General features: G+C 32.3%; 3 protein-coding genes across 4 annotated transcripts in view; 1 reads left to right on the top strand and 2 right to left on the bottom strand.

Annotated features, from left to right (window-relative positions):
- The window catches only part of LOC130894908 (probable sodium/potassium/calcium exchanger CG1090), a 121,699-nt gene that overhangs the window by 69,095 nt on the left and 29,388 nt on the right, over positions 1 to 23,216 (top strand). The window lies entirely within an intron of this gene.
- LOC130894911 (uncharacterized) lies at positions 2,384 to 3,250 on the bottom strand. Its single transcript, XM_057801945.1, has 2 exons — positions 3,027 to 3,250; positions 2,384 to 2,966 (listed from the first exon to the last, which is right to left on the bottom strand). Exons 1-2 carry the CDS (start codon positions 3,143 to 3,145, stop codon positions 2,591 to 2,593), a joined length of 495 nt encoding a protein of 164 aa, XP_057657928.1. The 5' UTR covers positions 3,146 to 3,250; the 3' UTR covers positions 2,384 to 2,590.
- LOC130894910 (uncharacterized) lies at positions 6,315 to 8,499 on the bottom strand. Of its 2 annotated transcripts, XM_057801944.1 has the most exons (3): positions 8,244 to 8,463; positions 8,134 to 8,183; positions 6,315 to 6,701 (listed from the first exon to the last, which is right to left on the bottom strand). In XM_057801944.1, the coding sequence occupies exons 1-3, from the start codon at positions 8,363 to 8,365 to the stop codon at positions 6,376 to 6,378; spliced, it is 498 nt and encodes a 165-aa protein (XP_057657927.1). In that variant the 5' UTR covers positions 8,366 to 8,463; the 3' UTR covers positions 6,315 to 6,375. The 2 variants fall into 2 exon arrangements, 1 of the variants encoding a protein (XP_057657927.1); XR_009059409.1 differs by lacking the exon at positions 8,134 to 8,183 and having other exon boundaries at positions 6,315 to 6,751; positions 8,244 to 8,499.

Consider the following 23,216-nt stretch of genomic DNA (forward strand, 5'->3'; position numbering starts at 1 on the left):
TTCTAATTTGTTATTGTTCGTTGCTATGGTAACGCAATATTTTGTTTATGTATGGAACTGGTCTGGGCTAACTAGATATCAATATATCCTCGTATTTCAAAGAATTTTACAGATTCAACGATGTCAATGATGGTGTTGTTTAGTATAGAAGGCTGCCATGTATTTTTATAAGATACAACTTTATTTTTAGAAACATTGAGACGTAGATGAGTAGAACGACTGATATGGTTGCCCCAAGAGAAACTAGTATCGTCTTCAAAAAGACATATTTTACTTATGATGTCTAAATAGGCAATGTCGTTTATAAACAGAAGAAACAAAATAGGGCCTAGTATTAAACCTTGAGGTACTCCACATTCTATTGGCTTGCAAAAAGATATCATTGTATCAACCCTTACAATCCGACTTTTGTTATCCGACTTTTGTAATCGAAAGCCATAGAAAGTTGTTGCAGTGTAGTTATGGTTGTTTAGGCTGTAGTAAACATAATATACGAGGGCGAATTATTTGTTCATTTGTTATTTAAACATCCAAATAGTTAGGTAGTATCTTATATTTGAAAAGAAATGATGAAAGCCTTTTTAGACCAATCTTTCTATGATCTTAAATAACGTAGGAAGAAGTGCCATTAGGCGATAGTTCATTGCTTGATCTTTTCTCCTACTGTATGTGGAGGTATGATTATTGCCGTGCTAAATGCAATTTTGAAATGAAAAGTTGATCAAAGTGGTGAAGTGATGTAATGTGCATTCCGAAAGAAAAGCTGATGATGCAATGCAACATTTAGTTGAGCTGACGTGAGCCTGGAAAGACTTCGCTAAGTATACTAGGCATTGAAAACATCTGTAAAGTTACAAATAGTGAAGATCCACTGCTGAAAATGATCACAAGAAATTATGAGGTCAGATAATTTGTCTGGAGCATTGTCATCGGTACCAGATAAGGATTTAATTTTGGTGTCAATAAAGAAGAAACTGTGTAAATTTACTTTAGCATCAAGGAGATATGAAAGCGAACCATGAGGAGGTGTTATAGGTGAAATTTTGACATTCACAAAATTTAATAGGGTTATCATTACGAGAATTGGGAGTTCCTTATTATAATAAATATCCTTGGCGGCTTTTATTAACAGTTTTGATTTATATAAAACTAGCTTAGTTAGATGTAAACTAGTTGTGAACAACAACCCCATTCACCAGTGTAACCAAGTAAATAAGAACTCAAGAAAAACAAATATATGTCACCGATATCAAAATAAGCATACAATATATACTGGGTGTCCCACGACGAGTTCAAACTGTCTGTATATGGCAAAATACTTATATATATAGTAAAATCATGAAAACTCCTACGTTTGAGTTTTCGGATACGATCTTTTTACCTAAAATATTTTCAAAGATAGTCGACTTCTGGTTCTACCAGAAAACGACTATAGCTTTGTTATTTTAAACGGAACACCATGTATATTAATAAATTTTTGAATCTACATAAAATTTTAGTATACTTCTGTCGAAAAACTTCGAGAAATGTATACTTTTTTAGTTATTATGTTTTTGGTAAAAAATATGACTATTGCAGACCCTTATCAATAATTTTTTTACGAGGATACCCTGAAAGATATGGGAATGGTTTATGTTCGGTTGCTATTATCAAGGTCAGTCGTATTTGAATCTATGTTGAAAATGATTTCATTTTAAACAGGGTGTGTATAAAAAGTCTCCAAAGTTTAACTTCATAAATATCAAATTTCTTTAATTTTTAAATAGAACCACCCGATTTTTTCTATTTTAATCCATCAGAGGTGAAAAATAGGCAAACTCATACTTATTATTCATACATACTATACCTAAACCTTACCGTTATCCAGATATTAAATGTTTTCTGAAAATTTTTAGAGATTGAATTGTGGTTTAAATTTTATTTTGGCCCGTTGATATAAATACTAAGGAATAAAAAAGTATTTATTTTTATCTTGTCAGGGTTTGCAAAAAAAATTATTTATAAGTATTTGCTATATACAGATAGTTTCAACTCGTCGTGGGACCCCCCTTATACTCACAAACTTGTACTGGTATTTTAATTTAGTTTGAGATCTCCTGTAGAAATAGTATTTAACATATTGGGAATCACTCAATTTCAACAATTTAATAACAGAATAAACGCTCATCAAAACAACAAAAACTTTTTATTTATTCAAGCAATCAGTTGAAACTATGGTATAACCCAACAAAAAATAAAAAAAATAATGTTATCCTAACTTTCTTCTGGGCAGTGTACAAAGTGATTTATAAATAAGCAGTCAATATGCAAGTATACGCTCAAAAGAATAAATTTTCTCCTGTGTGAGATACAGGACGTTAAATTGAAAAAAAAACTGGATAAATTTTGATTAACAGAATATATTTCAATAAAATAAAATGTAAAATTCAAATCTCCAAGAAAAAAATTGTAAAATACCAAGGATGGAGGTGACAATCAGGATTTTTCTCATTATTTACCGTTAGATACTTAAGTGATTGAAACACTACATTTTATATATTATTTTTTTTATTTAATAAACATATAAAAACATTAAATTAAGAATCTATCATTATGGAAACCTATATTCCCCTGTCAAAAGCACTTGCCCTTCGGGTTTACCTGTACCACCAGGTCCTCCATAATGCCGTGTGTATTGACCTGTTAGATCTACATTATAATTTTTTCCTTGAGCTATGCTGTATTTCAATCCAGCAGCTCCATCAGTGCCATAACCTGGAGTTCTATTAGCAGCGACAAAAGCTGTGGAGCCCGAAGGTTTATGGGAGTAATCCAATTCGCCTCTGTACGAGTCAGGTTTAAGTCCGTGTGAATTCCAAGCCTTTGATGCACCGTATTCACCATCGACTTGGTGATGACCGTTACTCCAAAGCGTACCTTTTTGTCCTAACGAATAACCATTTTGATTTGCACCCCATGTCAAGTCTCTGAAATGAAAATAATCACAAAGTCATTATAATGAAACTTCAATTAAATTGAAAATATACCTTTTTTGTCTTTCGAGTGGAATCACCAAATATTCTTGATCATTTTTATCTTGAATTATATCAATCGGCAGAGATGAAGCGGCTGCTATTATTGCTAAAACTAAAATAATGCTCATCATTGAAAATTTCTTTACTCGACTTTGTCTCGTACTGAATCACAAGTCAGTTGTAAATTTATATATAGACACACAAACTTGGATTGGTATTTTACTTTAGTTTGAGATTTCATGTAGAAATGGTATTTTACATATTGGGAATTACTTATTTTCAACAATTCAATAACAGATAAAGTTTGTTTATAAAAGAGTAAACGTGATAAAATATATTTGCTTGAAAAGGTACAACTGAGATTTTTGCTATTTATGTTATTCTGTTTATAAGAAAAAAGTCGATTTTGGTGAAAAGTTATTTTGAAAAGAAAAAAAAAGTTACTACACTTTGTTATTCTGATGAGGAAGAATTACTCAACATCTGGTAATCTGAACGTGCTGGTTTCCTTCCCCTTTTAATGTATTGATGTAAACAATTTTAAGCGCTGTTATTTCTTGTACATGTTACAATTATACAACGCGTATTCATAACTTATAAGCAAAATGAAATTGAAATTTACCACAACACCCCATTCCCGCATCTGTACAAACAAAACCGGTTCGACACCCGTGATAAGTAGCAGGGAACTTTTCGTTTCCGAACCGGGTGTTTTCTCGTTTCACATACTCCAATTCCCTGACATGATTTATACTAAAAATCACCCGAACCATTGGGGGTGTTTTTTCGTATGTATCGACACTAAGGTATAAACAATATCGTTCCAACCGAGTATATTCGCATATAAACTCGAAGGCTACCAAGATCACAAAATTGCACTTCAAACGCGGAACATTTTTCGCATCGCTTGAATATCGATTTGAATATTGAACTCTACAGAGGGTGTCCCACGACGAATTAAACCTATGTGTATATGGCAAAATACATATATTAAAATCAAGAAAATTTCTACGTTGGGGTTCTCGAGTACGATCTTTTGAACTAAAATATTTTCAAAGATAGTCGACTTCTGGTTCTACCAGAAAACGACTATAGCTTTGTTATTTAAAATGGAACACACTCTATATTAATACATTTTAAATCTACGTAAAATTTTACTATACTTTTGTTTAAAAACTTTTTTCGAAATATGCATACTTCTTGAGTTAATTTTTTTGTAAAAAATTTGACAACCTTATAAATTATTTTTTTACGAAGATACCCTTAAAGATATGTAAATAGTTTCAGCTCTGTTGCTTTTAGTAAGGTCAGACGTATTTGAATCTATGTTGAAAAGTTTTTAATTTTATATAGGGTGTGTATAAAGAGTATTCAAAGTTTAACTTCATAAATATCAAATTTCTTTATTTTTTTAACTAAAACCACCCAGCTTTTCTATTTTAATACATTCAGGGGTGAAAACCAAGGCAAATTCATGTATACTTTCCAATACTTACCAACCTTACCGTTATCCAGATATTGAATGTTTTCTGTAAATTTTTAGAGATGCAGATGTGGTCTAAATTTTATTTTGACCCGTTGATACAAGCACTAAGAAATAAAAAAGTATCTTTCTTAACTTATCAAGGTCTGTGAAAAAAATCAAATCAAATTGTATTTACTATTTTTCTGTCTTTTGTTGGAAGTTTCCCAAACTATTTGCATCAGTATTATTTTAGAATTAAACGCCTTAAATTTTATTATATGGTTCGAGAAGAATTACATATCCGTGCACCTTCTATTGAAAATTTACGACTGTAACATAAAGAAAAATTTTATTTTTGGCAATAAATCGAAGAGAAAAATAAGTGAAGTTTGAAAAAATTAAAAAACGTGCTTTTAAATTACATCAAACAAAAAAGTTGATAATAATTTTAAAAATAAACTATAATGAAGTAGTATAAGTAATTCCGTTCTGGAGATTTTTTCTTTAAAGATGAGCAACGTTTTGGTCGACTCACTGAAGTTGATGATGACCAAATCAAAATCATAATTGAAGAGGACCGTTATATGAAAACTTTGATGAAGAATGGATCCTGTACAGTAACATAGTTCAAAAACGATGGTGGAGCAAACACGATGAACCAGCACAAACCACATCTAAAGCTGAAAAATAACAACTATATTCATTTTTCAATTGAAAATGTTCTGAGGATAATAGTAATGGGGATAAATTACAAAACTAGACATTTACTAAACCATTCTAGATAAAAAATTAATAATACATATCAACCAAGAAAATACTTATCATTATGTAAATCGATGATTTGTAAAGAGTCCATTTATTCTTTAAGCTAAAAACTACACCGTACAAATATAGAATAAAATTCTGTTTATTCAGGGACGTTAGGTTCTCTAGGTGGAAAAGAACATTTTAAGAAGGTAGTCTTAAAATGAAAAATAATCTCGGATGTAGTCAGTCGGTTTTCGTTCATAATTTATATGATGGTCTCGATTTAGCAACCGAATTTCTAAATAGGAAAACACAATGTCGCGTTGTGCCTTAATTTATTTTGTTTCTAATGTTCTTTTAAACTCTTTATTCTTGGTCATTTTGCCATTCTGGTCATTCTGGTCAAATATTTTCGATACATTACATAGGCAAAGTATACAATACTCTAATAATCATCTCATCAATCAGGAGTAGTAGTTAAACTGTGAGTTAATAAGTGTACCATGCGTCAATAATTTCGATTTTAGAGACACATTAATTCAAATGGATAATAAACATAAATTACATTTGAAATATTATTTTTATTATAAAATAAACATATAAAAGCATTAAATTATAAATCTATCATTATGGAACATTATATTTCCCTGTCAAAAGCACTTGCCCTTCGAGCTTACCTGTACCATCAACAGGAATGAAAAATATGCTGATAAATATATTTAGAAATTTAGGTGAAGGGTCCTTTTTTACCAAACTCTTATCAAAATATCAGAAACTTTTTATTTATTGAAGCTATCAGTTAGGAAACTATGGTACACCGAACAAAAAATAGTGAGAGACAGGACGTTAAATTAAAGAAAACTTGAATATATTTTGATTAATAGAACAGATTTCAATCAAATTTCTGTCCAACAGTTTTATTTATAAATTTTGAGTACTTTCGTCAATATCGCTCTTATAATTCACTGATGTAAAATTCAAATCTCCAAGAAAAAAGCTGTAGGTTATAAAATACTAAGGCTAGAGGTGACAATCAGGAATTTTTCTCATAATTTACCGTTAGATAATTAATGGAATAAAAAACTACATTTTATATATTATTTTTTATATTTAATAAGCATATAAAAACATTAAATTAAGAATCTATCATTATGGAAACCTGTATTCCCCTGTCAAAAGCACTTGCCCTTCGGGTTTACCTGTACCACCAGGTCCTCCATAATGCCGTGTGTATTGACCTGTTAGATCTACATTATAATTTTTTCCTTGAGCTATGCTATATTTCAATCCAGCAGCTCCATCAGTGCCATAACCTGGAGTTCTATTAGCAGCGACAAAAGCTGTGGAGCCCGAAGGTTTATGGGAGTAATCCAATTCGCCTCTGTACGAGTCAGGTTTAAGTCCGTGTGAATTCCAAGCCTTTGATGCACCATATTCACCATCGACTTGGTGATGATCGTTACTCCAAAGCGTACCTTTTTGTCCTAACGATTAACCATTTTGATTTGCGCCCCATGTCAAGTCTCTGAAATTGAAAAATCACAAAGTCATTCAATAGAAACTCAATTAAATTGAAAATATACCTTTTTTGTCTTTCGAGTGGAATCACCAAATATTCTTGATCATTTTTATCTTGAATTATATCAATCGGCAGAGATGAAGCGGCTGCTATTATTGCTAAAACTAAAATAGGGTGTGTATAAAAAGTCTCCAAAGTTTAACTTCATAAATATCAAATTTCTTTAATTTTTAAATAGAACCACCCGATTTTTTCTATTTTAATCCATCAGAGGTGAAAAATAGGCAAACTCATACTTATTATTCATACATACTATACCTAAACCTTACCGTTATCCAGATATTAAATGTTTTCTGAAAATTTTTAGAGATTGAATTGTGGTTTAAATTTTATTTTGGCCCGTTGATATAAAAACTAAGGAATAAAAAAGTATTTATTTTTATCTTGTCAGGGTTTGCAAAAAAAATTATTTATAAGTATTTGCTATATACAGATAGTTTCAACTCGTCGTGGGACCCCCCTTATACTCACAAACTTGTACTGGTATTTTAATTTAGTTTGAGATCTCCTGTAGAAATAGTATTTAACATATTGGGAATCACTCAATTTCAACAATTTAATAACAGAATAAACGCTCATCAAAACAACAAAAGCTTTTTATTTATTCAAGCAATCAGTTGAAACTATGGTATAACCCAACAAAAAATAAAAAAAATAATGTTATCCTAACTTTCTTCTGGGCAGTGTACAAAGTGATTTATAAATAAGCAGTCAATATGCAAGTATACGCTCAAAAGAATAAATTTTCTCCTGTGTGAGATACAGGACGTTAAATTGAAAAAAAAACTGGATAAATTTTGATTAACAGAATATATTTCAATAAAATAAAATGTAAAATTCAAATCTCCAAGAAAAAAATTGTAAAATACCAAGGATGGAGGTGACAATCAGGATTTTTCTCATTATTTACCGTTAGATACTTAAGTGATTGAAACACTACATTTTATATATTATTTTTTTTATTTAATAAACATATAAAAACATTAAATTAAGAATCTATCATTATGGAAACCTATATTCCCCTGTCAAAAGCACTTGCCCTTCGGGTTTACCTGTACCACCAGGTCCTCCATAATGCCGTGTGTATTGACCTGTTAGATCTACATTATAATTTTTTCCTTGAGCTATGCTGTATTTCAATCCAGCAGCTCCATCAGTGCCATAACCTGGAGTTCTATTAGCAGCGACAAAAGCTGTGGAGCCCGAAGGTTTATGGGAGTAATCCAATTCGCCTCTGTACGAGTCAGGTTTAAGTCCGTGTGAATTCCAAGCCTTTGATGCACCGTATTCACCATCGACTTGGTGATGACCGTTACTCCAAAGCGTACCTTTTTGTCCTAACGAATAACCATTTTGATTTGCACCCCATGTCAAGTCTCTGAAATGAAAGTAATCACAAAGTCATTATAATGAAACTTCAATTAAATTGAAAATATACCTTTTTTGTCTTTCGAGTGGAATCACCAAATATTCTTGATCATTTTCACCTTGAATTATATCAATCGGCAGAGATGAAGCGGCTGCTGTTATTGCTAAAACTAAAATAACGCTCTTCATCATTGAAAGTTTCTTTCAACTTGACTTCGTCTCGAAATGTTTGGTACTGAATCACAAGTCAATTGTAAATTTATATATACACACACAAACTTGGACTGGTATTTTACTTTAGTTTGAGATTTCCTATAGAAATGGTATTTTACATATTGGGAATTACTTATTTTCAACAATTTAATCACAGATAAAGTTTGTTTATGTTTATAAAAGAGTGAATGCGATAAAACGTATTTGCTTAAAGTTACAACTGAGATTTTTGCTATTTATATTATTTTGGTAATAAGAAAAAAACCGATTTTGGTGAAAAGTTTTTTTTAAAGAAAAAAAAAGTCACTACACTTTGTTATTCTGATGAGGAAGAATTACCCAACATCTAGTAATCTGAACGTACTGGTTTTATTTGTTACGTATCGTTTAAGAGGCACTCAAACAAGTTCAATAGGATTAAGATCTGGGTAATAAGGTGGCCACTCCAAATTATTCCAACCATGCCGCTGTGAAATTTTATCAACTTCATAACTAACAAATTAATTTCAAACATTGAAATACTTTTTCAACGTTACCACTTTTTTCATTACTCCTTTTAGAGATGAAGATATGGTCTCAAGCCGTTTTTGTGATTAATAAATTTCATCTCGCTATCAATTCGTCCAGCCATTTTAGGTTTTATTTGCGGCTAAATTTTTGTATACACCTTGTAGACCGTGCCGGCTAAAAAGTTATAAATGTCAAAAGGTCACGAAAATCAGTTTTTTCCAGCATCTCGCGATCTATTGTTTAGAGAACAATGGCAGTTATTAAAAAAATTGTTCCTAGTAAAATTATCCACAAAAAATCTCTTTTGCATTCCCGTTCTCCTCCGCTCACCATCTACGAGGTAGAATGCAAGGCGCGTTTTTTAACATGGTTTCCCCCGTAAGTACAGTCCATGATATTCAATAAAAGGCTTTGTTATTCTAGAATAAATAATTTTTTATAGAAATTCAGTACAATACAAAAAAGCAAAAATAAACTTTAGTATATAATTTTTTCTTATTCATTGTCGATATTTTCAGTTTGTCTATCGGTAATAGTGACAAAACGTGTCGAATGGACTAATTTCTAGATTTACATCTATATCTTTATCATTTATCATCATTGTTGACTCTGCGTTTAAGCATGAGTGGCCATGTCAATGTCCATAAACTTTTGAAAACCTCAATCCAATTTTTTTCACCCACATTTGCTACCACAATTTTTCGTACAATTATAAAAGATGGTGTTCAGGATGCTGGTGAAAATAGCTGCCAACCCTACTGTTCTTGATCAATTTCTCTTTTTTAGTTCAGAGCTTGAGGCATCGTATTTTGTTGGAAAATGTATACCAGCATTGATAATGACATCCCGAGAGCAATTTTCTTGTTGGAATATTTTCGTAAAATTGTTTACATCGGGTCTCTCTTTTAACATTTTTAAGACTTTCAATTTTTTTCTTCTAAATAGTTTTGAAGTTGTATCACATCCGGTCATGGCATATAGAAACAGGATATTTTTCTAGCAATGTGGATACTTGTTGAGACAATCAGTTGAGTATATCTTTGGAATATTGCTGGCACATTTGGAGCTCGGCTCCCTATCTTACCCTGAGGATGCTCGACTCAATAGAGAAGAATGCATTTCGACTTATAGGCGATCCAGAGTTGACCATTAACTTGGACAACTTAGAGCATAGAAGAAAGTTCGCCGACCTGACTCTGTTCTACCGATACTACCACGGAAAATTATCTTCTGAGCTGTCTAACATAATCCCGCCTAGACCAGTTTTTGCAAGACCTATTCTATAGACAGACGTGGCTTATGAATACCGACTTCGCCTACAAACACTTAACTAAGTTAAATTTATTGGGAGTCATTTCTTTGGAGCCTGTAGAATCCACTACCAAGCAAGTCTTTCCCGAGCTTTACAGCCTAGCATCTTCACACGGCAGGTACCATTCGAGTTATTTGTGCTTGCTTTTCACATAAAAAAAATCTGACAGTGGGGGTCATTTAGATAAGTTATACTAGATTTTATTGAGTTCCTAAACTTCTATAAGATTAGTATATTAAAAAGCAATATAGTTTACGCCTTGGTGTACGGTATACAATATGTGAGTCTAGTCGCTTTCTCAGCGTTCTTCTCTGAAAACGTTTGACTGAAAAATGTAAGAGACTATAATATATGACGCTGCCAGAAACAGAATATCTATAATTTAACCAAAACATGGTGTTATCAAGTTGAAAGTGTGATTTATTAAGGAAATGAAATCGCTGGACAACATAAACTACATTAATAGCATGGAATTTTTATAGACCGTTAAGTACGAGAGCCGTTTTTTTTCAACCTCTGATCGCTCCGTGCAGACGCTACGCGGGCAGAAGAAAGCGGGCATACGCTGTAGGCGACTGAGAAGCTCTCGCACTACGTACTCCTCCATTGTTGACGTTTAGGCGTCATTGGGCATTGTGCTACAGCCACGTAAACATGTTCGCCTTTGTTGATGCTCATGCCAAGTGTTAATTGCGAAGTGTGATTCGTTTTCTACAGGCTGAAGACCATATTACTGCAGAAATCCATCAGAAAATGAGTCGTGTGTATGGGGAAAACTTTTCTGTGTTTAAATAGAGACCGTTCGCGTCAGACCAGGATTTAATAGTAATAAGATTTTTGCCCATGGTAGAACGTAAAGGTTATACTGGTGTCATCCGCGAATAAGAAATGTCATCATTAAGAAAACTATAAAAAAAATTGGATGCAAAACTGAACCCTTGCCAACTGGTAATTTACTTGAAACTTTACCATTTACGAGCACCTCGGATGCCATATCATTTTAGTTTGTTAATCAGAATTTCATGAACAACACAATCGCAAGCGTTGGCAAAATCACAAGAAACCAAAGCCGTATAAAATTTATTGTTAAGTGAGGTGTATATTTCTTTGAGATCAGATAACAAAATGTCATTAGTGCATTTATTAGGGAGGAAAACAAATTGTTGAGCTATTAAGATTTTTTGTTTAAAAAGAAAGGGTTTTTATTAGTCGTTCAATTATCTTCGATAGAATTGGTAATAATGCAGGGGAACAAGTATAACTGTTTTAGGCAGCTACAGAAACGCCCGTTTTCAAAGGATTAGTTGATTAGAAAACATAAAACGTTAATCATCACTTCTGGAAAATTTAAAAATAGGCAATAGACAATAGGCAATATCTAAATAATATGTTTCAGAGAAGATGGATTGAACGACGTGGTGTTAACGAATGGCCCCCGTAATTACACGACATGAATCCTTTAGACTAGTGAGGTCACTTAAAAAACATCATTTATAAAACAAAACCTGCCAATATTCAGGAATTAAAAAATAGGATTGCCACAGAGATAAGAAGAATTAAACAGTCAGGGATGTTGCAAAATGTATTGCAAAGTTTTAAACATCGTATGATTTGTATTGAAGTAAATGGACAACATTTCGGGCATCTGCTGTAATCGCCTTTGATGTATGTTGTTTAAAATTCGTAATTATTCTACTTCACAAATGTGGATCTATTTCTAACATTTCTCTTCAGTTGTTATAGCGCCATGATTTGGTTAAATATTTCACTGCACCAGTTTCATTAAGCTTTTTACTAACTTATTGACATGTTACATGATTTGTATTAGCACATAAATTATTAAAGAATATTCAAATTAAACGAGTTTATTATTAATCGTAGCTATGTAAATGTACAACTTTTATTGTAACTTTGGTGGAGATACTGCTAATATTGCTGTAACTGTAACTTAAATTATAGCATTTGATATATATATATATATATATATATATATATATATATATATATATATATATATATATATATATATATATATATATATATATATATATAGAAATGTGAAAGGTCCCCGACACTGCCATACGACCAGCGGATTCCAAAGTGCAATAAACAATATTCACATAGTCAGCGGATTCCAAAACACGTATCAAATAATAAAATATTGATTTGTCTGTAAAGTTATTTTCTGTAGAAATTATAAGTCGTTTATTTTAAATAAAAGTACTTTTTAAAAAAGTTAAAAGTGTCTCAAAGAACATTTCTGGCGCTGCAAACAGGATCAAATTCGTACAGAAACACAAGTTTTCCTGGTCAACTTTAGTTGTTGAACGAGACGATCCATCGAACCAAGGCGAGAAAAACGTAGTATGCAGAAGACATCACCAGTGATCATCCTCTTGTAAGTACAACGTTCCTTTTCACCTTATTTATGAGCACTTTTAGCGATATTTCTGAAAGTAACTTACATTTATTATTGTCAAATCTCTCTATAAACCCTTTTGGACAGTTCTACTTCAGCTAATAGTTCTCGATTTTCTAAAAATCAAATTTTAAAAGTTCGAAACACTGATAGCCTGAATATGTCTCTTCAAAACAATGATATCTCCAGCCTCTGTGCCACTCTACCTGAATTTAGTTCGAAAGATAATCTTTCAACATTTATAAAATCGGTAGATAACTTAATTACGTTCCTTCGGTCACAGAATCTCACTCAACCTCAAGAATTCATATTAAATGCCAATATTATTTCTCGTATAAAAGGTGAACCTAGAGATTTTTTAAACTACTCAAATTTAACACTTTGGACTGATGCACGTCCAGCATTACTATCTAAATACGGAGATCGACGCTCCGAAGATATTTTACTAACTCAATTATCTACAACAGTTCAGTACGATAATGAGACGCATGACCAATATCACCAAAGAATCTCTAATAATTTAAATGATTTGCTTCAACACATAGCTCTTAATGATAATATAGAAACTGTAAATTTCAAAACCCCATACTTTAAAAATATTGCTCTCAAAACGTTTTGCACTGGCATTAACGAGCCATATTGTGAATATTTATCACATTTTCAAATAAATTCTCTCGATGAAGCCCTGCAAAAATGTATCTCCTACGATAATCATAAAAATCAACAATTATATATGAACTTTTTGAGGAGTCAACAAAATAGAAGACTACCCTCTATCCAAAAATCAAAACAAAATTCCATTCCTTCAAACCACAATAGATTTAATCAAACTTTCACGCGAAACCCTATTATTAACCCAAGTCCCCCACGAAATAACTCTTTTTCAAATATCCCTATTTCTCCTATAAATAGAATCCAAAATAACCACCCTCTTAGAAATAACCAAAGTTTTACTAGATCTCAGCCTAATAATACTTTTGGTAATAACAATACATTTAATAATCCATCTACCAGCAATTCTTTTGGAAATAAGCCAAACCCCCTTGCTCCACAACACCAAAGAAATTCTCTAACTTCTCGAAATGTCCCACAACCAATGAGTGGTGTACGAACTATTTCTACTAGAAACCAACCAATGAGTACTTCCACGAGAAAAACTTTTAATTTTAATGTTGATTCCCATCAAAATGAAAACTTCAACCCTAACGATACTTTAGACTTTGACGATAGAAATGACAATTTTGAAAACGAAAATTCTCATCCAGACGTCCAGGTCGAAAATTTTTACGAAGCCACTCACGAAGCACCAATTCAATAAATCTTAATAATATCCGTAACAACCCCCAACTACCATACTTCATTATGCCAAAATCAAATCTAAAAGTCTTAATTGATACAGGAGGCTCAGATACAATCATATCTCCTAAAGCTTCTACCTTTTTCAACTCAAATCACATTTGTAATAAGCCCTTCACGTTGACTTCCATGAAAATAACACGGAATTATAACTCCAATATTAAAACACCCTTGCTCGAAGAACTTAACATTTTAGAACCCATCGACGCTAGAATTGCCGATTGGAGTAAAGACTTCGACATACTATTAGGAAATTACGACCTAGAACGCTTGCATGCTTTGATAGATTATCAAAGTAAATTACTTACATTAAAACGTCTCAATATTACTATTCCTTTTGACACCTTGCATAATAAAATTCCTGTAGACATCTTCAATGGCGACATTCTCCTACCCGAAACTATAATAAATAACATTAAAATTCCTGAATCTATCCATACTGTTGCCAACGGTTACATTAACGATATCTATTTACCAACTCCTTTGCCCTACATGTCGAGCATTTAGATAAATACGAAATATGTAACGGTCCAAGTAAATTCGATCCTTCATTAATTCGTACTCAGCATCTGAACCAAGAAGAAAAGGAAAAAATTTTGAAGCTTTGTAACAAATATAAGGATATTTTCTATGACGAAAATTCTGATTTAACTTTTACTTCGGTCATTAAGCACGAAATAAGAACAAAAGACGAAAACCCAATTTACGTCAAAGGCTTCCGACATCCGAAAGCAATGCAAGAAGAAATTTCCAGACAGATTAATCAATTACTCGATAAAAAAATTATTAGACCATCAAGTCTCCTTACTCCGCCCCTGTTTGGGTTGTACCAAAAAAAACCGATGCTTCCGGCAAGAAAAAATTCCGTATGGTTATTGACTACCGCAAACTAAACGAAAACACCGTTGAAGATAAATATAATCTTCACAATATAGAAGACATTTTAGATAATCTAGGAAAAGCTACATATTTTACTACCCTTGATCTAGCCCAAGGCTTCCATCAAATTGAAGTCCACCCAAATTCAATCGAAAAAACAGCTTTTTCCGTACCACACGGTCACTACGAGTTTTTACGAATGCCATTTGGTCTTAAAAACGGACCTTCCACTCTCGAAAAATTGATGGATAACATTCTCCGACCTTTTCTCTACAAATGTTGTTTCGTCTATATGGACGACGTCATAATTTTCTCTAAGTCCCTTCAAGAACACTTGATTCACATTGCTGCAATCTTTGAAACATTTCGAAAGGCAAATTTGAAAATTCAATTAGACAAATCTGAATTTCTGACAAAAGAAGTCGCTTTCCTTGGTCACATTGTGACTCCTGAAGGCATTAAGCCCAATCCTAGTAAAATAGAGGCCATTAAAAACTTCCCTATTCCAAAGACTGTGAAAGAAGTGAGATCATTCTTAGGACTCATTGGATATTACAGAAGATTCATCCCAAATTTTGCAAGAATAACATCACCCTTTTCTCGATGCACTCGTAAAGGAGCTATCATAGACCCAACGAATGTCAATTACAAAGAATGTTTTGAGAAGTGCAAACAACTCTTATGCAATGCCCCAGTTCTGCAGTACCCAGATTTTTCAAAACATTTTGTTTTGACAACCGACGCCTCCAATATTGCCATTGGCTCTGTATTATCACAAAACAACCATCCCATTTCGTATTACTCCCGAACTTTGAACTCCGCCGAGCAAAATTATTCAACTATCGAAAGAGAACTTCTGGCAATCTTAGATTCCTGTAAACATTTCCGCCCATATTTGTATGGTCAAAAATTCACTGTCGAAAGCGACCACAATCCTCTAGTATGGATTTGCAAAATTAAAGACCCCACATCTCGGTTAGCCCGATGGAGACTGAAACTGGAGGATTACAATTTCGATGTAAAGTACCGCAAAGGCAAAGAAAACCATGTAGCCGACTGTCTTTCCAGAGTACAGGTCAACGCACTTTCAAATTCTTCTATTTGTGCCGAACCCCCTGATCCCCACGATTTTGATCTAGACGAATTCCTTGAAGAATTCGACAAAAATCAATCTCTCAGCGAGAATACCAAACACACCGCAACCGAAAACCCGATTTCCGGAATTCCTATATCTGAAGATCCAATCAATTCAGCAACAAATCAAATTATTATTGTCCCTAAATCTAGAGAATATGACATTATTTATAAGAAACCTTTCAAAAAACATAGATATACCGTAAACCTCACTGACAATTGGATAACAGAAATACCTGATGCTCTCAAAAAAATACTTAGACCAAATGAAAAATTCGCGATACATGTACCCCATGAATTTCGACCCTTTATCTGTGATTACTTTAAGGAAACTTTTGACTCGACCGTTAAGGCTATTTTTTGGAATAAGTTACTACAAGACGTAGAAGAAGAACAAAGACAAATAGACTGTGTAAAACAATATCATACCGAAAATCACAACGGCATACTCGAAACTTACAAACATTTGAAAAATCAATTTTATTGGCCAGCCATGCAAACTACTATTTCTAATTTAATAAATCAATGCGAGATTTGCTTAAAAAACAAATATGAACGACACCCTTATAAATTACCTCAGTTAGGCCCATTATTAGGACAAAAACCTTTCGACATAATTCACATTGACTTGTTCCATTGTAACAAAAATTATTATCTAACGATTGTAGATTCATTTAGCAAATATGCTCAATGCTATAAAATCTCTGATAAAACTTCCGTATCAATCCTTAGCAAGCTACGACATTATTTTTCTCACCACAATTACCCGAAAAAAATTGTTTGCGATAATGGCACTGAATTTAATTCTGCTGTAATTAAGGAATTAATGAAACTCCACAAAATTGAAATACATTTCACGACGGTCAATAACTCATCTTCTAATTCTCCTGTTGAACGATTCCATTCCACCCTTATAGAAAAACTTAGAACACTACGAGACCAAAATCCAGATGATCCCTTAGATGATACTTTCACACATGCAATTCTAATTTATAATCAATCAATCCACAGTTCCACTAACTTCTCACCTTTTTCAATTCTTTATGGCCCCTATGCCGAAGAAATACATTTCGATTTTGATCTTCCGCTATACGAAACATACAACCAAAGACATAAAGACGAACTCCAACCATTCATAATAGACTTATATAATAAACAAAAAGAAAAACGACAGAAAATTCTAGACAAACAAAATGAAAATACTGAACCAATTCCTGTAATCGATCCAACTAGTTCTGTCTACGTAACTAAGAAAAAACATCGACCTAAACTAAGCTCTCCATATTCTAAATTACATCCAAAAAAACAACTCAAAACTAAAATTGTTGGTAAGACCGACAAACAAAACACCACAAGTACTCACTTAAAATTCGCAAAACGACTTCGTAACGTAAAGAAAAAGAATATCTCAGATAGACCTTCTTTACAGGACGACCCTATCCCTGGGACATCCGCTCAAGATACAAGAAATCCCCAATAACGGCTATTATGCAGAAGACATAGGCAAATCAAACGAGATAAATCATTATCATAGACATATTTTACAAATCAATTTAGAAAAATTAACTGATACTTTAGAAACGAACCCTAATGACCTTTTCGATTCACCTTTAGAAAATGGACCTTTAGCCCCTTTGAAATTTCAATATAATTACCTTTTAAACGAAGCAAAAGATAATCTTCATAAAATCACCCGTAAACATAAAAGAGGGTTGTTCAACTTCCTCGGAACAACTATTAAATATATATCTGAAAACCCTGATGATCATGACTTGGAATTATTGAAATCACGAATTACTGCTGTAGAGGTTAAAGAAAATGAAATCATTAACAACCTTAATAAAGAGATATCTTTTGGACACTCTATTGATACGAGATTTAATAATCTTCTAAATTTGATAAATAACAATAGTAAAATAATTGTGGCTGCAGTAAACAAGTTATCATCCGATTTCAATGGATACGTTGCACTTCATAATGAAATTCTAAACCTTCAAACTATAAACGAATTCCTTTTGAAACTGATTCGAACTATAACTTTATCCCAACAAGACCTTTCGAATATTGAGCTCTTTACTTTAGATGAACTGGAAACTTTAAAACGAGAATTATTAGAAACATATTCTCGGAATGCCCTTTTAATCAGTGACGAACATCCCTATCAATTAATTGAAGCTTCTAAATCATTAGTTTGCGTTACCACCAAGACCATGCTCATAATACTGAAAATACCCATCCTTTATCCTCACTCTTACCCTACATCTAGAATCTACCCAATTCCCAATAATGATCACATTATGATCTTGCCACCCGCGCATTACTACGCAAATAATAAATGGTACGAAATCTGCACCAGCTTAGCTGAACACATCATCTGTACGAAACCTATAAGATCGCAATGCAAAATCCCGAATATAGAGAATTGCACCAAGTCAATCACAACAGAGAACTTTTCACAAGAAACCAGCAAAGTAATTCTATTAGGAATAGTTCATCCAACCATAATTCAAAACCAAGAAATTAAGAGAAGTAGCATCTTAATGACAAACGAGCCAATTACTATAGAAGGAATACGATACAATAAGAAAATTGTGAAAGAAATTACAGTGCCGCAAGTAGTCCCAATCAAGCTGCATCCGAAGCACGAAATTATGCTAGAAAAACTCCAAATTCCAGAGACGCACGGACAAGTTCAACCCATTGAACCAATCCCACTCCTGCCGCAATTCTCCGCAGGACTCAGTATGGTTTCTTTAATTACAATTTTTATTATTTTAGCCATTTTAATAACAGTCTCTGTAAAGAAACGAAAAAGAATTTCCAGATTCTTATATGGTCCCAAACTACAACCCACTCAAATCCAGATTCTCCAAGATTTGTTCTCAGAGACTTCGAGGACGAAGTCAACACCAAAGGAGGGAGGAGAAATGTGAAAGGTCCCCGACACTGCCACACGACCAGCGGATTCCAAAGTGCAATAAACAATATTCACATAGTCAGCGGATTCCAAAACACGTATCAAATAAATATAAGTTCAATGCATTAAAAATCAGAGTTCATTCATTGTTTTGTTACTGTTCATTGTTAAAATATTGATTTGTCTGTAAAGTTATTTTCTGTAGAAATTATAAGTCGTTTATTTTAAATAAAAGTACTTTTTAAAAAAGTTAAAAGTGTCTCAAAGAACATTTCTATATATATATATATATATATATATATATATATATATATATATATATATATATATATATATATATATATAATCAGTATTTCTTAAGGATTTCTAAATATATAGATTGATCTATTTGAAATAACAGAGTTTTTTTTCCGGAAAAAGGAAAGATCTGACAACACAACAACACAAAAATTTATAAAAATCTTATAAGCCGCTTCCGAGATAATCGAGGCGTTTTATACATAAAACTCCCTCTGTATAGAAACTATAACATTCTATTAATAAGCTGAAAAATTAGTTTAAATTCATTGTAATGGGTGAACAAGAGAAAATTATCAAAAAATATTTTTAGTGTAAATGTATATAATAATAGTATCAAATGAGGGCATTCATTTACTCTTCAACTATTTTTTCACTCATTAAAATCATTTCCTACTCAATAATTTTTATGTTAGTTTCTATAACAACGAATTTTAACATCAGTCAATCTTATATATTAAAAAAATTTAAGATTTCCATTCCGAGTCCGTTCAGGCGTTCTACCCAACCGATTTGCTTAATTTTTTTTTCAATGATAGGTATTGATGCACAGATCAGCCATCAACCATCGGATTTCATATAATTTTCACCATTCTCAAGTTATACTCAAATGCGATTTCCCCCTGTACATTACTTATGGGAGTTTTTCACATACACACGTTCTATCCTCAATATCTCAGGTTCTATTCTAGATAGAGACTTCGATTTGGTTTAAGAACACTCGCTGAAACATCCTCTTTCTTTTGAGTTTTTGGACACTTAAATCCACATTCAATGTAGAGTTATGGAGTTTTGGAGGTTTTTGGCAATTTTTCTACATTCAAAGATCTATATCTCAGGTTCTAATATAGCTACAGAGTTCGTTTTGGTTTAAGAGCACTCGCTGAAACAGCTTCTTTCTTTTGAGTTTTTAAACACTTAAATCGGTTGAGTTGAAGAGGAGCTAGGCGCGGACATTCAATGTGGAGTTATGGATTTTTGTAGCTTTTTGGCAATTTTTCTACATTCAAAGATCTATATCTCAGGTTCTAATATAGCTACAGAGTTCGTTCTTTTCTATTATAATGATTTCTGATACTTATTTAATGGATTCGATACGAGCGAAGCCGCGGGTAAAAGCTAGTAGCTTATTAATAGAAAGTAATAGTTCCCATATGACGACTTCCCTGGTGAAACAAAAATGAAAAATGACAACCCTATTTTTATCAGAGCGGAGGTAGTGAACTCTTGAGCATTTATGGCTTTATTTACTGCTGTAGTAGCTCTTCATATTTGTAATGGAAACTAAAGTGGCTGAGTTAAGGACATATGCTACATTTTCTACGCTTTTGGTATCAAGCAATTTAATTTTTGTTTCCGGCGAAAATGAAACGGTAATGTGACTGAATAATAACTAAATAACAACATTTAGGTATGTGAGATTTAACCTAAATTTTCTTCATTTCTACTATAAATTTCTCTAAAACTAAAAATATCTGCGAAAACCCCTTTCTAGGAACAAGAATTAGTTTTATAATTCAATTCACTGCTGTGTTTTTACACTTCCATTCAAACATTGTATGCATTTATTTAATATCAGTATATGATTTGTATACATTCCAACCTCATTTATTAATTTATCCTAATTATCTGCTACTATTACTACGCTTAGTCTTTTATTAAAATATTGTATATATATATATATATATATATATATATATATATATATATATAGATATATATATTAATATTAAATATAAAATAACTTATAAAAAACTAGAACAGAAGGGATCTAAAATCAAGACGATTTAAGAACGGTATATTATTGAGAATGTGGCAATGAAACATCAAAGTGGACTAACTTTAATATATTTTCCTAGCTTTCGAATACTTATGTATTCATCGTCTGGGACTAAAATTATGGTCAAACAAAATATAAGAAATAATAAAATTTCTACTTACAATAATTAATTAAGATTGTCGGTGGTTTTTAATCGTATTAATTCTAGTAATAATTTTAAATACATAAGTTTCAAAATTAAATATTTAAATTGACGTTGATAGAAATATCGATTAATTGAAATATTGATTCTGGTTACTATAGGAATTTTTATTAATTTTTAATTGGTTAGATTATAAATGACGTTAAATTTTTATAGTTTAGATAAGGATAAGTTGTAGTGACTGATGTCCAATATTGATTGGTTAATTTATGGATAACATTAAATTGCAATAGACTGGGTCGTTATGAATGTAGCTTAATATTTATTGGTTAGAATATAAATGACAATAAATTTTATGAGTTAGGTTAATGGTGTTGAATTTTCATAGAATTTGTTTTTTCAAAATCTAAAAGATATGCATAAATTACACTAAGGTTATTTAAATCAGTTTTCTTATTAATGCATTGATCATTTCATAACATTAAAATATTTCACAAACTTTTTAAGGAAACTTAAATCCTCAATATTTTTTAAAACAAATTTTGTATAATACATCTGACATTTCTATTCCATATATTTATACACCTTCAACATATATAAAACCTAAACCTTCAGGAATCTTTAAACAACACAATATTAAAATCGCGTAAAGTCAAACCCTTAATATTTAATATATTTAACCTAAATTAAAAGATAAAACACCAATCAATAAATTGTCTAATATATAAATTGATTTAAATAACCTTAGTGTAATTTATGCATATCTTTCAGATTTAGATTTTGAAAAAACAATTCAAAACCACCGACAATCTCAATTAATTTTTGTAAATAGAAACTTTATTATTTCTTATATTGTATTTGATCATAATTTCGGTCCCAGACGATAAATACATAAGTATTCGAAAGCTCGGAAAATATATTAAAGTTAGTCCACTTTGGGGTTTCATTGCCACGTTCCCATATATATATATATATATATATATATATATATATATATATTTATATATATATATATATATATATATATATATATATATATACAAGCAGCTACCGTCTTTATGCCAAAAGAAACTGCCGATAGCCTACTCAAAATGGGCAAAATAAGAATTGGTTTGGTCAACTGCAGTGTGAGAGAAAGGGTGAGGGTGGACTCGTGTCGTCGATGCTGGGGAAATTGGTCATATAGCCAAATTCTGCAAGGGCCCTGATAGAACACGACTGTGCATACAATGTGGGGGAGATAACCACCAGAAAAAAGACTGCATGAAAGAAGCTCACTGCGTACTATGCAACATCCCCGGTCATAGGCCACTTTCCCTAAAGTGCCCTTTATATAGAGGAGAGATAAAAAGGCTGCGAACAAACCGCCAACAAAATGTTCAAACTAGTTCAAATTAACCTAGGTAGGCGTATTTCAGCACATGACTTACTGCGACAAACAACAGCTACAAATGAAATAGACATTGCAATCATAAGCGAACCAAACAAGAATTTAGCTAAAAAGAGCGGCTGGTACACAGATATCAATATAGATGCAGCAATTTGCTTACCAGCAAGCAAGCACATATCGATACAAGATTGGGGACAGGGAAATGGATTTGTCTGGATTGACTGCATCAAAATCACTATATATAGCTGTTATATGTCGCCAAATATAAGGCTCGAAGAGTTCCAACATTTACTGAATGAACTGAAAAATAGTATGGCTACACGGAAAAATAAGTGCCTGGTTTGTGGGGACTTCAACGCGAAATCAATGATGTGGAGCTCAACAACAAATGATTCTAGAGGCGATATTCTTTTTGAATGGGCCTCAGAACTAAACTTAATTTCACTGAACACCGGATGTGAACCTACCTTCCGTAGAGGCCAAAGCTCATCCATTATCGATATAACATTCGCGGCAACCAATATAGCGCCTTTAGTAACGAACTGGAGAGTGTCTGAAGAGGAAAATCTTACAGACCACAATTACATTTATTTTGATATAGCCATTAAGAAAGATAGCGTAAGAACGAAGATGAAGAGCCGCGGCTGGAGGGTGGATACGACACAAATGGATTACTTCATAAATGAACTGCGAA

Source organism: Diorhabda carinulata, chromosome 6, assembly GCF_026250575.1.
Source record: "Diorhabda carinulata isolate Delta chromosome 6, icDioCari1.1, whole genome shotgun sequence".
NCBI lineage: Eukaryota > Metazoa > Arthropoda > Insecta > Coleoptera > Chrysomelidae > Diorhabda > Diorhabda carinulata.